The sequence below is a fragment of the Magnolia sinica genome, chromosome 13, assembly GCF_029962835.1.
Source record: "Magnolia sinica isolate HGM2019 chromosome 13, MsV1, whole genome shotgun sequence".
NCBI lineage: Eukaryota > Viridiplantae > Streptophyta > Magnoliopsida > Magnoliales > Magnoliaceae > Magnolia > Magnolia sinica.
Window position 1 is genome coordinate 8,637,366 of NC_080585.1, and position 15,887 is coordinate 8,653,252.

A 15,887-nucleotide genomic window follows, 5' to 3' on the forward strand; every position below is an offset into this window, starting at 1 on the left:
CCAATAATCAAGTGGGCTCAAAACGTGAGGATTGAATGTCCTGATTTGAAATATTCTTGGGGCAACATAAGGAATTTATCTGTTTTTTTAATAAATAATGATATTTTATCGGTTTTTTAAGAATAATGATATTTTAATTTTCTCGTAATTACTTATGTTTATTTGAATTAAATAGAATAATTTTATTTTCATTTAATAAAAAATAATATCTTTATAATGTAAAATATTTTCAAACAGGAAATAGGGGCAAATGCGTATTTCAGACATTTCAGATGTTTGTTAACAAACACGTTATTTCAAATTCGGTACTTAATTTTTAGACTTTTGTCATAATTACCAAACAAGTTTTTGACTTTAGATTTCAGATTCATCATTCAGATTTCAAATTCAGCTTTAGACTTCAAATTAACAAACGGGGCCTAAGACTGCTTAATTGGAAATTTGAATTACTTATATGTAGTCTCACTGCCTGCATATCATCCATCACATTCTACTAGGTTAGGGGGGGACCAAAAGGCCAATCTGCGCAATCTACATTGTCGAGGCTTCAAACAAATATGTATTACTCAACATAGTAAATGAAGAATTTTACATATTGTGCATATTACAAAATTACCTTCACAAACTCTAATGGGCTAATCGGGTTGATGGGTACATAATTCAAGCTTAGTCCAATTAAAAAACAAGCCTACATTTTAAGCTCAAGCTCTACCCTCAAGCTTGATATTTCAGCAGAACCTGGGCTCAAGGGGGCAGTTCCTAAAGCCCATCGGGCAAGGCTGGCCCATTGATAATCCCAGCCAAAGCTAAGCCGATATTTGGTTGTTTCAGAGTGACATATGAGAGAATCTAATTTAAGAGGAATATTTTCCAAACTTGTAGTATAAGATGTTATCTCAATGCAAAGAAATTAATATAATAAATAGAGAAATATAAATTAAATATCAAATAATGTGATAAGAAATGTTAAGAATAAGTTAGAAGGAATGCACCTGGATCAAAGTTTGAAAGAACGTTTAAATCAAAATCACATGCAGTATCTTTAGTGGAGGCGCGGATCCATGTCGCTTTCCTAAAGACTATTCAACTCGTTGGATGGTCTTAACATACTATCCAAATTTCCTACAGCGAAAGTCTTTGGGATACAACCACTTCTCAATGGCGTTTAAAAAAACTTTCTTTTAAAACCAATTGCCTTTTTTTCTCTCTTTTATTGGTTTTTCCGCATTACCATTTATAGGAAATTCAGACAGTGACATGGAAAACACCTGGCGCAGAGGTGAGGGCCAATGTATACTATTGTTGGGCTAAATATTTGGCCAAACCATAATCTCCAGAAAACTCGGTTAAACAGATAGCTCCAGAATATTCAGTCAAAAGCTTTGAGGTTAAGCTAAAGGAAAAATAAAAATAAAAGATATATAATTTAAAAAATCTAGCTAAAACCAACAATCCCTCACTATTTTTAAATCAACAAAAGATATACGAGCATCTGATCTTCCATGCATAGACAAAGGTGTCTCATGGACTTAACCTTGCTTTAATGAGAGGTTGTCCTTGACCACAGACTTAGTGGACCAAGCTTTTCAAAACTAAGCTATTTATTGGTGAGATCAAAACCTCATACACATGTTTGATCACCACCTCTCTGGTGAAAATAATGTCAAGCACTTTTAAAGTCATGTACTCATCCCACTTTCTTCAGTGCTCTAGAGAGTTAGCCAGATTCTTATAGAAGGCAGCCAAACCTTCATACTCATATAGGTGAGTCTATCAAGGACACACTTGTGACCATACGTCTCATCCATAAGGACTATAGAACTCATTAAGAGGTCCAACCTCATCATCTAAATATTCTCAAATAGTACTGATTCTCAATAAGAATGGGTCAAAAAACCCAATTTCTTCATTTTAGTACCTCTGAGAACTAATATGTAACTCGTTTTTGTAATTCACTCAATTGGCTTGAGACCCATTTATCTCATAGTATTGTGGATTTTTTCCTCTTGCAAGGCCATTAGCTAAAGGATCCACCAGATTGTTTGGCGATCTGATTTCATTTATAGAGAATACTCCTTTAAGTAATTATCTAATCCTGCTATGTTTTCGACTTATGAGTCTTCTTTTCCCATTATGTTGTGTATTATTTGCTTGTCTGATAGCTACATTACTATCTAAAAAGGAGAGCTTAAGAAGTCCTAGAAGGGGGGGGGGGGTGAATAGGACTATGTCAAATAATCGAATAAAGTGCAGAATAATAAATAAATTAGAGATCTCAATTACCTAAGTATTGAGACATTGATTCCAAATGATTCGTAGGACAACCTTCACCTAAAAGTTTAGGCAGGACAACTTTATTTCTTAATTGCTTTAAAATCAAAACCTCAAGCTTTGCAAGAGTAATTAAAAATAAATTTTACAATCATTCACCACTTGAACCGAAATGTAAATACAACCATTCACTACATAAAAGATAAAAACATTCACTACATAACACAGAATTATACTGGTTCGATGTGTCAACAACTATTCTAAAACAGTCATACCTACTCCACTCCGAAAATTACTCTCCACGTAATATTGGCTTTCACTATGAAAAATATTTTCTTAAGGTTACCTTAAAACCTGATACAGTTCCTGTGATTTTACCAAGCTATCACAATCAAACCCCTCACCGGGATTTTCAAGCTATCTTAGACAAAACCTACATTGAGATTTTCTGGCTATATCAGAAAAATGAAATAAAGAATTGAAGGTATACTTATCTTCATCGTATAAGAAGCTGTAGCCGAAAAACCGCTTTCTTAAATGTTGATTGTTCAATGTTCGGTCAAATAGAAAATGTCCAGGGTTCTATTAATTTTAATTAAGTTCAAACCAATGACTACTTGAGTTAATTCTCTTAAATCTCAAAAGAATAGTAGTATTTACTCTCTTTAGAATCAGAATGAAAAGATCTGAAATTAAGGGAATTAAACAAAAGCTATAAATAAAATTTATAAATACCGTTCAATAACTTGCTAATAACTAGAGCTTCTCTCTCTCTCTCTCTCTCTTGTAAAAGGATTTTGATAATAATAATTGATATTTTGGATTAAGAGAGGAATTCAATTTATAGGTAAAGAAGTTGAATCTTCGACTAGCCTGAGGTTGCCTTCTACTAGTCGAAGAAAACCGAATACGGTTCAACTGGTTTCAGATTACGCAGGATAAGATCTATCCAAACTTCGATTAGTTCAAGGACCAGTTCGACTAGTCAAAGAGCTCTATTCAAATAGTCGAATTTGGTCTTCAACTAGTCGAATATCTGAAAATCTGAAAAGTTTTAGTTGTTGAACTTCGAGTCGAATTATCTCGGTCTGATCGAAGGTCAAGCTTCGACTAGTCGAACTAAAAAATTCGACCAATCGAATTTGCAACCAAAAAACAGTTTTACTTCGACTTGAACTTGGACTGGCGGAGAAAACTTAGATTAATCGAACCAAACCTTAGGATGGTCGAATTCCAAGCAAACACAAGTATAAAAAAATAATCTAAATAATTTTTTAAAGCACCTAATCCTAAGATCTTTCTATGGTTTTATACTACCTGAGATATGTGAAATATCTAAATTTCTTTATCTTGAACTTGATCATTAACTTTGAGTTTGATCTTATACTTGAGTATCAGTTGATCTTTAACTTGATCTTCTCTTGAGAATATACCAAACTTGAGCTTGATCTTGAGCTTAATCTTTTCTTGATCTTGGACCGGTCTTAAAGATCTCTTATCAAGTTGTTTTGACTATACAAAATTTGACAACTAAAGTGTATTTTAATCATTTTAGCACTTACACTATCACAATTTAATTTTACTGAAGGTACAGGTTTACTCCAAAATGGAATATCTCATACAATATATTTCTCAACCACTCGGCTTCTTCTGTAGCAGAAGTTAGAGCTATAAGTTCAGACTCCATGGTAGAGTAAGAAATAATAGATTGCTTCTTAGATTTCCAAGTTACGGCTCCTCCTCCAATTAGGAAGATGTATCCACTAGTTGTTTTACAACCATTAGAAATAAAATTCCAATTAGCATCAGAGTATCCTTCTAATACTGTTGGATGTCTACCATAATGTAAACCACAGTGCTGAGTTTTTTTCAAATATTTCAAGACTCTCTGTGTGGCTTCCCAATGATCATCGTTGGGATTACTATTAAACCTACTTAGTTTCCCTACATCATAAACAATATCCGGTCTAGTACAATTCATTGCATAAATCAAACTACTAATGACACTAGCATATTCATTTTGATTTACACTTGTTCATTTACTAGGATATAAGTGCACACTAGGATCATAAAGAGTACCAACAGGTTTGCAATCTGGCATGTTATACTTTTTTTTAGAATGGATTCAATATAATGAGCATGAGAAAGAAGTATTTCATTATTCTTTCTAATAATTTTGATCTTAAGGATCATATTAGCCTCTCCTAAGTCTTTCATTTCAAACTTAAAGAATAAGAATGTTTTGGTTTGATTTATGACGGTGTAGTTTGATCTAAATATTAGAAGATCATCAATATATAAACATATAATGATACTTAATGTTCCATTGTTCTTATAATATATACATTTACCAACTTCATTTATTTAAAAAATGTCATATCTTAAAACAAAGTCAAATTTAGCATGACACTATTAATTAGGAGCCTGCTTCAAACCATACGGGATTTAACCAGTCTGCACACTTTTAAAGGTTGAGCAAGGTCTACAAACCCTTCGGGTTGCTCCATATAGATTTCCACATCAAGATCTCCGTGTAAAAATGCAGTTTTAACATCCATTTGATATATGATTAAGTTATGTAAAGATGTTATTGTAATTAACACTCTAATATATGTAATTCTAAAAGCGGGTGAATAGGCATCAAAGAAATTTACTCCTTCCTTCTATCTATAACCCTTGGCTACTAACTTGACTTATACTTATCTATGGATCCATCAAGTCTAAGTTTCTTTCTAAAAATCCACTTACAACCAAGAGGTTTAAGACCATCGGGTAAGTCGACTAGATTCCAAGTATGAATTAGCCAATATGGAGTCCATCTTTGAATCTACAACCTCCTTCCAAAAGGAAGCATCGTGAGATGACAAAGCCTCCCAGAATGATATCGAGTCACTCTCTACGTTGTAATGATACAAATCAGGTCCAAAATCCTTAGATACCCTTGGTCTTTTACTTACCCTAGGCAAAGCATCAAGATCTATGGATTCTGCTGGACTTAACCATTCAACCAATCTAGTATTTGTATCTAGACGTTCACCCCAACTATTTTCTGATTTAAAAGGAAATGTTCCCTCAAAGAAGTCTGTGTCTCTAGATTCTATAATCGTAGAGTCACTTAAAGTTAAAAATCTATAAGCGTTACTGTTTATTGCATATCTGACAAATATGCAACTCACAGTTCTATTTTCTAACTTAGCTCGTTTAGGATCTACTAGTCTAACACTAGGTAGACAACCCTATGTCCTAAGATAGTTTAAGTTAGGAATTCTACCTTTCCAAAACTCATAAGGATATTTGTCACACTTACTCAAAGAAATCCTATTAAAGATGTAGGCGGCTGTTGGAATTGCTTCACCCTATAAACTATTAGGTAATCCAAAAGAATTAAACATGGCATTAATTAAGTCTATTAATGTTCTATTTTTCCTTTCAACAACTCCATTTTATTGAGGAGTATAGAGAGCAGTGAATTGATGAATGATCTCATGTGACTTACAGAATTCACTGAAGGCTAAAGAGGTGTATTCACCTCCTTTATCACTTCTTAGGTATTTGATTTTGCGACTAAGTTGATTTTCTACCTCAAGTTTGAAGGTTTTAAACTTATCTAAGGCTTCATCTACGGACCTAATAAAATACACATAATAAAACCTAGAGTTGTCATCTATAAAGGTAATAAAATATCTTTCTACCTCATCTAGTTTGAGTTTCTTTTAAGTCACAAATATCAGAATGAATCAAGCTTAAGAGTTCAAAATCCTTAACTACATATTGAAAGGGTACTTTTCTAATAGATTTTGACATACTATAATGCACACATTTATCATAATAGAACTTGTAACTTAATTTATGAATTAGGTTTAATACACCCATCCTCTTTACGTATTTAGGATTGATGTGACACAGTCTACCATGCCAAACATTCACATTGTGAATACTAATAAAATAAGCAGAAAAATAAGCTTTATTCAAGTCAACAGATAGTTTGTACATACCATCTACTCTATAAGCTTTTCTTACAAACTTACCATTCTTAGAAAAAACAACTTGCCTATATTCAATAATAGCTTTAATCCCCGCCTCATCTAGTAAGTGATGAGACACTATATTCTTCCTCAGATCTTAAACATACAGAACATCTTTAAGGATCAATTCGTTACCTCTTCCAGCGACTATAGCAGTTGCAGTGTTGGTCATATGAATAATCTAGTGATGTTGGGACGGTACATAGGTGTTGAACCATGACCGGTCTGACCCAACATATGTCTTGTAACTCCTGAGTCGAGCCACCATCCTTTCACATCGACAGTGCATGTTTCCGTGATCATATCCACCAGTTGTTCCTCTTCATTAGCTTTATTAACTTTATCTGCTTCCATTATATAAGCTTTAACATTTCCTTTACGATGTCTGCAGTTCCTAAGAAAATGGCCCGGAATGCCACACACAAAACATCCAATTTAACCTTAGTTTTTTTGAAATTTTTGTGAGATTTTTTTGGGTTATGATTTGATTTGTTGTGAGGATTATTAAGTCTTTTTTATGTTGAATTTTGGTGTCAATGTTATGGACTTTAAGACGACCATCATCTTTATGATCTTAAAGATGAGTCTTCTCTTCAATACGAACGTCCACAATAAGTTTCTCCATCGTAAAACCATCAATTTTCCTTCTAAGGCCCTTATGAAATTCCTTTCAAAGGGGTTGTAACTTATCTATAACTGATGCTACTAAGTATTGTTCATCAATTTTAATGCCCTCTTGTAACAACTCATTAAAGAGGAGTTGGATTTCTTCTGTTTGCGCTACAATAGATTTTCCATCAACCATCATGTATCAATTAAAATGACTTACTGCATATTTTTTAGATCCAGCATCTTTATTGCGGTATTTTTTTTTGTGAGAGCATTTTAGAGATCCTTAGATGATTTGTAGTCACAATAAAGATCAAACATAGGGTTTGTCATGCAATTTAAAATATCTTTATAAAGATCATCATCTTCTTTCCATTTCTTAATTTTCCAAGATTGATAAGGTTCCATCAGGTTGGTATTTGGTTCCTCCTTTACGATATATAGAAGTTTCTCTTTTCTTAATAGAAATTCAATTTTCTCCTCCCACTTTTTAAAATTTGATCCATCAAATAGATCAATTGTCGCAAAGGATAGGAAGTGACTCTTAGAGGGGGACATCAGATATAAAGAAGGACTCCTTCTTCTTCCTCTTTTATTTTTTATTTTTTTAATATTAATTAATTTCTTCGTCTAAATCAATAATTGCAGAATAATAGTGAAAATCCAATTAGGTGAAATTAGTTCCTATTAGATTTATTAGATCGAATAAATTGATTGAATCCTGAAATATTAATGAATACGTAAAAGGGCTTGAAAAATATGTATAACTGGTTAATCTTGGAATAATATAAAGGAATAGATTTACAAAATTATAATATGAAATAAAGGATATCCAAATTTATAATCTAAGATAAAAGATATGTAGATTTATAATTTGAAATTAAAAAAAAAAAAATAGCTGATTATAAATCTGAATTAAAGGATCTGTAAATTTATAATTTGAAATGAAGAATCTGCAGGTTATAAACTGAATTAAAGGATCTGCAGATTTATAATTTCAAATAAAGAATCTGTAGGTTATAAATGTTTTTTTTTTTTTTTTTGTTAATAATCTAAGATAAAAGATATGTAGATTTATAATCTGAAATAAAAAATCTACAGTTTATAAATCTGAATTAAAGGATCTGCAAATTTATAATTTGAAATGAAGAATATATAGGTTATAAATTGAATTAAAGGATCAGCAGATTTATAATTTTTATGCATCAAATAAGCAACTAGTCTTCAAATTGTTATCTCGATGCAAAGAAATTAATATAATAAAAAGAGAAATGTAAATTAAATATCAGATAATGCGATAAGAAATTTTAAGAATAAGTTGGAAGGAAGGCACATGGATCGAAGTCTAAAAAAACGTTTAAATCAAAATCACATGCAGTATATTTAGTGGAGGTGTGGATCCATGTTGCTTTTCTAAAGACTATTCGACTCATTAGATGGTCTGAACATACTATCCAAATCTCCTTCAGCGAAAGTCTTTAGGATACAACCACTTCTCGGTGGTTGATGCTCAGAATATCCCTTTTTGATTATAGGAATTTTCGTTTTTAAAAAAACTTTTTTTGAAAACCAATTGCCTTCTCTTTTATTAATTTTTCCGCATTACCATTTCTAGGAAATTCAAACAATGACGTGGCGGACACCTAGCGTAGAGATGAGGGCCAACATATACTATCGTTGGGCCAAATATTCGATCAAACCATAATATCCGGAAAACTTAGTCAAACAGATAACTTCTAAAGACTCGGTCAAAAGCTTTGAGGTTAAGCTAAAGGAAAAATAAAAATAAAAGATAAATAATTTAAAAATCTAGCTAAAACCAATATAAGATACTCTGCAAGAGTATGACTTTGATACTGGCACCCAAAAGTTGTACACTTGGCATACATTAACTCAAATTAAACCAACTAAATTATGGAACCCACTATGGTAATATCAGTATCCCAAAATCAGATGATTTTAAACAATGCATATCTCTAATATTTTTTTACACTTGTTGGTAGATACAAAACCATTGAATATTTTTCATTTTTAACGGTCTAACAAATGACTGCCAATCGAAAATCAGATAATTAAGTTATGCATAACTTTTGAATCCAGATGCATCTAAAAATCGACCTATAAATTGGACAGTTTAATTTGAATTACTTGAATGCCAAGTATGCAATTTCTAAGTGCATACGTATCATCCATCACAATTCGCCAGAGTATTAATTAAAGTTTTCTTCTTTAAAAATCGCCGACCAAAGGATAAAAGATAAATAAATATGAACCATATGCAGTTGGGGCCCACCCAAATGACATCAGGCAGGTTGTCCTACAGCAGAGGTGGTGAGATCGACTGGGAATTCATGCACGCGGAATACACCCTCTATATTTTAATAGAGGACGAAAGACCACAGGCAACTATCAAAGAATATAAGACTCTCATGATTTCGAAAGGCCAAGTTAAGAACGAAAACACACAGCTCCTGCTATATCCGGATTTGATGTTAGCCTTCGAATACAGGTCATCTTCGGATGACTCAACTGTTAAGTCGATGAGCCTCACTTTGAACGGTCGAGAGGCAGCAAAGAAAAGCTGACAGTTGAGCAGTCTCGACCCTTTTATATGACTTCCAAACCGTTTGTAAGGTCATTCCCACTGGCCTGATACAAAACTTTTACGTCCATAGGAATGTTTCAACCGTGCTCAATGAATCTCCACTGTTTCATCTCATGTGGCCCACTTGAGTTTTGGATCCATTTCCTTTTTTGTTCTAAAATGAGCCGTTAAAACTGATAGATGGGGTGGATTTCTTACAAACAATTCAATAAACCCCACCCAACATCCTTGCACGGGAACTTTGCAGGAAAGTCTTTGGCAGGAAATTGGGTCTTTGGTGTATACCCTTAAAACACATTGGTTAATATACACTCATGATGTTTAGAGCCCACCATAATGTATATGGTACATCCAATCTACCTATCATGTACTTCCCCATCATGATAGGTGTAAGAAATCCAATCCGTTTATTGTGTGCATGCTTTAATGCTTTCTTAAGTTCCTAAAACAATCAAATCATTATTGATTTACAGATTTTGGAAGGTTTATTACCTGAGCTTTATGGTATGAGCACCTAATTTATTCATCGTAAAGCACCTTACAAGTTAACTAAACACATAATCTATTTATTTGTAAATAGATTACCACTTAAAAATCAAACAAACTTGCATGTAAACAAAATACCCCTCAAACTCTTTTTAAGTGTAATGTGTTTCCAACTAAAAAAATTACGGGCATTCAAATGGCCCCTTAGTTTATGCAACCCAGCCACTTTACCAGAGTTACCATTGCATCCCCTCTCCTCGTTCTCTCTCATGCCATGGGGCTGGACTCGAATGACTTCTCTGCATCGTGTTGTGACAGCGCTGCATGTAGTATAGCGGCCGACAAGGTGATTGAGTTGATGACGATGGGGCCATGCTTGTCAACTCTAAGTCTGGATTTTGAATGCACTGTGTCTGCGGATACATTGCGCAAGATTTTGAGAAGTTAGAGAGCTAATTGTTGGGGTGGGCAGATGGAACAGGGTATTTCAGTTTTAGAATGGCAGTGGTTTAAGGTTCAAGGTCAGGAATCCTCTCCAACACCTATTTTATTAGCCCAAGCTTGCAAGTCGCACCATATTTTTGTAAAATATATTTTGTTCCTTCAATGGTGTGTGACATTGTAAACGTTGGATGGTAAATAAACATCATGGTAGATCTTAGGATAGTTTCAATAGTGGGTGTCCTTGTGCCCACTGGTTTCTATGATGTAGTCTACTTGAGCTTTAGATCTACCTCATTTTTTATCTCATGACCTAAAATGATATAGAAAAATGGATGGACGGTGTCGATGTAACACATACATCATCCCCAATACATGAAAAATCACACTAATGATCCGATACATCCTTGATTTGGCTTTATTTTTGTTGCCGTCCTTAGATTATAGCGCGCATCGTTTACTGGGGGATGCTTGCTCACAGCAACACGTCTGCGAGATGAAAGCGAGACCCTTAAAAAAATAATTTATGATGGTCCGAATTATAAAACAGCCATCGGAGAAGTGACCAATTTAAGAATTTCGTGTGTATCAAACATCGTACTCCACCAAACACATAAACATCGTGGAGGCGGGCGACTCACGGGGTCGTGGATAGGCGAGCGGGCACTGACTACCGTTGAAGTGGTGGGAACTACTTATAAGAATGAGATCCAATCCGTCCATCAGGTGCAACGAACAAGTTTTACACCTTGTGAGAAAATTGTGACTGATCCAACACACTAGTGGGAAAAACCACATGGAAAAGTTTATAAGTATGCCTAAGCTACTAAATTCAGGAGGTGGAGCCCACCATAGTTTTAAATTACCTTGATCTTAGGGCGTTCCTTTTGCATAGCATGGATCATCAGATGAATGAATTGGATGGTGTATACACAGCACGGTGGAGTCTACATACAAATAATGGTGCGTGACCATGTCCCAACTGTTCGTTATTTCCCTATAGTGTGGCCCACCTGAGTTCTAGATCAGCCTGATTCGACCCAATTGTGAATATAAGTAGAAGCATCTAATGGGTGGTGTGGATTGATGCATGTTTCCTCACTCAACCTCCACCGGGCAACATTAGGTAATTCCTGTAGTCTGGAGCTGTGCAGGGCCCAGAGAGATGCTAGTAACAAATCTCAATTCGCTTAGTCCATCAGTTTTGCAAGAGTAAGCTGGAACATGAATCTAAAAATAAGGTATATTCAAATCTCGTGTTGACAAAGAGTGGGAACAGAAACGCCCAACTTTCCTAAGCCGACCATGATGTGTATATACAATCCAAACCGTTCATAAGGGTTATTATCACTCAGATAAACAGTAGCACAATTATCACCTGATACAGCTTCTACGGCCTCCACAAAGTTTCCAATGGTTGGCGTTCAATCTCAACTGTTTCATGTGATATGGCTTTTGAATCTGCCTTAATTTTAGAATCCTGTCTCATCGTGATCTTGAAAAACGATGGACGGAGTGGATTTATAAGGGGCATCTCTGTGGGCCCAGGCAATCCACGTCCTTGACGGAAGGGCCAAGTTAATTATAATGCTCTAGTTGGATCAGTTTACAGTTTACTTGAACAATCCAATTGATCAATCCGAACTGTCCATTTGATTCATAACATATATTATGTGCTACCATGAAAAAGTCACTTTAATGGAACGATCCAATCCATGCTTAGTTTGGCCTTATTTTCTAAATTATTCATTTTCAAATCCATGAATGGGATGTTTACAATTGTCGAACCAAATTGATTCTTCATAATCATAATCAATTCAAAATGAGCATAACAAACAGGATGGATCAAATTGTTGATTAGACCTATATTTTCTAAAGTATCCTGACTGTCCATAATAAAGACCATGGATCAAATGGTTCGTATTTGTCAGATCGGCATTATGTCGTCCCTAGTAGCCCACGACATGTGCGCTGAATCTAATGAACAGTCTAGATTAAAGGATAGGACTATCTAAGTGTCCCAATGCAACATGCAACTAGGAACATTGTAACATTGCAATGAGAGCACCAGAAGAGAATCTCTCCCTTTTCTCCCTTTTAATGGGGGACGGATTAGGTGAAACCCCGGCCTCATCCAAGAGGGTGCGGCACTTACCGAGGGGCCCACCTGGATGTGTGTATTCTCTATCCACACCGTCCATCCGTTTTTTCAGATAATTTCAGGCCATTATACAGAAAATGAAGAAGATCCAATTATCAGGTGGATCATAATAAGTTTTTAATAGTAAGATGTTCAATCGCCATTGTTTCCTAGAGTATGGTCCACCTTATATTTGGATCTTCTTCATTTTCTGAATGATACCTTGAAATAATCTGAAAAAACAGATGGACGAGGTGGATACAGAATAGTTATATCAAGGTGGACCCCACAGTAACGGCAGCACCGTCTTGGATGAGGCGGGGTCTCACCTAATCCGCACCCTTTAATAGGGGAAACGGATTGGCTACTCCCCCTGCCACCAGCCAATGGCGGGTGGTCGGTGCTCTGTGGGCCCCACCATGATGTACGTGTTTCATCAATGCCGTCCATCTATTTTTCTATATCATTTTATGGTATTACACAAAAAATGAGGTATATCCCAATCTCAAGTGGACCAAATTATAGGAAAAAGTGTTGAATAAACGCCTAAAAGAAAGTACACATGTTCTGCATGTGCCGGGCGCGGATTGGGTGCTACCCCCACCACGACGGACGCGGATATCCTGCGAAAGCCTTTCGCAGGAAGTTCCTACGCAAGGATTATGAGTTGGGCCCAGTGGGATGTTTGTGAGAAATCCAACCCGTCCATCCATTTTTTAAGATCATTTTAGGAAATTTGATCAAAAGAGAAGAGTATTCAAAAATCAACTGGGCCATACAAGATGAAATAGTGGGGAAAGGAATTCCTACCGTTGAAATCTTCCTAGGCTCCACCTTGATGTTTATATACCATCCAAACCCTTTATAAGGTCATTTTCAATGGGATGAAGTGAAGCACCAAAAAATTAGACGGATACAAAACTTTTGTAGCCATATAAATATTTCAACGGTTGTCACTGAATCCCCACTTTTTCCTCTCGTGTGGTTCATTTGAAATCTTGGATCCACATCATTTTTAGTCAAATGTCCTAAAATGATCTCGAAAAACGGATGGACAAGTTTGATTGCTCACAAACATTGCAGTGGGCCCCACCCAAAATCCTTGCGCAGGAGCTTCCTATGAAAGGCTTTCGCAGGAAATCCGCGTCATAGAAAACAATGGTCAACAATGGCTACCAACGAGTGGTCAATATGTGGGCCCAACGTACGCATGCAGGATGTCATGTGTAGAGGAGTGCATTTGTGACCCGATCCAGCGGATCCGACCCTCGCTATACGTTTACAAGACCATGGTAAGCAAACACCAGGAAATAGCCACTTGGAAAACTTGCCGATATAAAGGAAAGAGAAGGAATTATGATTCTAGCAGCCAAGAAAACAACACCTAAGGTAGCTGAAAAGAAGGCATAACGATGGAGTATCTGTTTCCAGGGATGTGGTCCGCTCTAGCCAGCCTCATGCTCTTCTGGCCCGCGGTCCGCCGGTACCTACCGTATAGTCTCGATGACCACTTGATGAAATACGCCAATATTTTGTTTGGATACATCTACCCTTACATCAATATCAAGATCCCAGAATACAACGGCGAGCTATTCAAGCGCAGCGATTCCTACGTTGCAATCCAGACCTACCTAGCGTCCACTACCTCCGGGACGGCCAAGAGGCTCAAGGCCGAGATGGGCAAGGACGCCAAAAACCTTACCTACAGCATGGACGACCACGAGCAAGTTACTGACAAGTTCCGTGGGGCCATGTTTTGGTGGTCATCCAGTAGGGCGGTCGCAAAGTCGATGAGCATATCTTGGTTCCCCTCACAGGAGGAACCACGGTATTACACCCTCACATTACACCGAAGGCACCGCCAGCTTGTCATGGACTACTACATGAGCTACGTTGTGGAAGAAGGGAAGGCAATCGAGGTGAGAAACCGGCAGAGAAAGCTGTATACCAACAGCCCCAGTAGCAACTGGTATGGCTACAAGAAGACTCTGTGGAGCCACGTGGTGTTCGAGCACCCAGCAACATTCCACACGCTAGCCATGGACCCAGACAAGAAGAAGGCGATCATCCAAGACCTTGTGATGTTCAGCAAGGCTAAGGACTACTACGCCAAGATTGGCAAGGCGTGGAAGAGGGGGTACCTCCTCTACGGGCCACCTGGCACTGGGAAATCTACGATGGTTGCGGCCATGGCCAACTTCTTGGACTACGATGTGTACGACCTGGAGCTGACGGCTGTCAAGGACAACACAGAGCTGCGAAAGCTCCTCATAGAGATCACCAGCAAGTCGATCGTCGTCATTGAAGACATTGACTGCTCTTTGGATCTGTCAGGGAGACGTGAGAAGAAAGTGAAGAAGCCAAAGGACGATGACCAAGATGAGAAGAAAGTTCTACCGGAAGCGAGCAAGGAAGATAGCAGTAGCAAAGTTACTCTTTCTGGGCTTCTCAATTTCATCGACGGGCTATGGTCAGCCTGCGGAGGAGAACGGCTCATCGTCTTCACGACCAACCATCTGGAAAAGCTGGATCCTGCCCTAATACGAAGAGGCCGGATGGACAAGCACATTGAACTGTCATACTGCAGCTTCAATGGGTTTAAAGTGCTTGCCAAGAACTACCTGGACCTTGATTCGCACCCTCTATTTGATGACATCCATCGATTGATGGAAGAGGCCAAAATCACCCCTGCAGACGTTGCTGAGAACCTGATGCCCAAGTCCAATCCTCACAGCCAATGAAAATGCCGAAGCTTGCATCGAAAAACTGATTCAAGCTCTCCAAAACGCCAGGGAAGAAGTGAAATCCAAGGCCAAGGAAGAAGCGCTTCTGTTAGAAGAGAAGGGCGACGTGGAGACGGTGAAAATAGACAAAGATGATACTGGCAAAGATGTTGATTAAAATCAACTACAACTGGTATGAAGATTCAATCAAATTTCAATCGCAATAACAATTTGGGTTTCAGCAATCTCTACCATGTATAAATGTATAATGTATAGAAAGTGTACGTAATCTCTACCATATATAAATTTATAATGTATAGGGAGTGTACCGAATCTCTACCATGTATAAATGAATAATATATAGGGAGTGTACGGAATCTCTATCAAAGTTTTCTCCATAGGAATGAACGATAGGCAAGAAATCTTAAAAAATGGGATGTGGATTGGCCGGTGATCCTGCCATTAGCCAATGGGTAATATAATGTTCGGTGCTCTTTGGGCCCTACCATGATATATGTATTTCATCCACACGGTTCATCGATTTTCCATATTATTTTACTGCATGAGACCAAAAATGAGGTTGATAT

The 15,887-nt window shown here is 36.8% G+C and overlaps 1 protein-coding gene across 1 annotated transcript; it reads left to right on the forward strand.

Annotated features, from left to right (window-relative positions):
- Window positions 1-13,965: 13,965 nt before the first annotated feature.
- On the forward strand, window positions 13,966-15,399 carry LOC131222687 (AAA-ATPase ASD, mitochondrial-like). The gene has a single exon (XM_058217850.1). It carries the CDS (start codon window positions 13,990-13,992, stop codon window positions 15,316-15,318), a length of 1,329 nt encoding a protein of 442 aa, XP_058073833.1. The 5' UTR covers window positions 13,966-13,989; the 3' UTR covers window positions 15,319-15,399.
- Window positions 15,400-15,887: the final 488 nt, after the last annotated feature.

Bases quoted from the DNA above. Each gene is read 5' to 3' on its own strand.
- LOC131222687 (XM_058217850.1), top strand. From the start codon at position 13,990: ATGGAGTATCTGTTTCCAGGGATGTGGTCCGCTCTAGCCAGCCTCATG.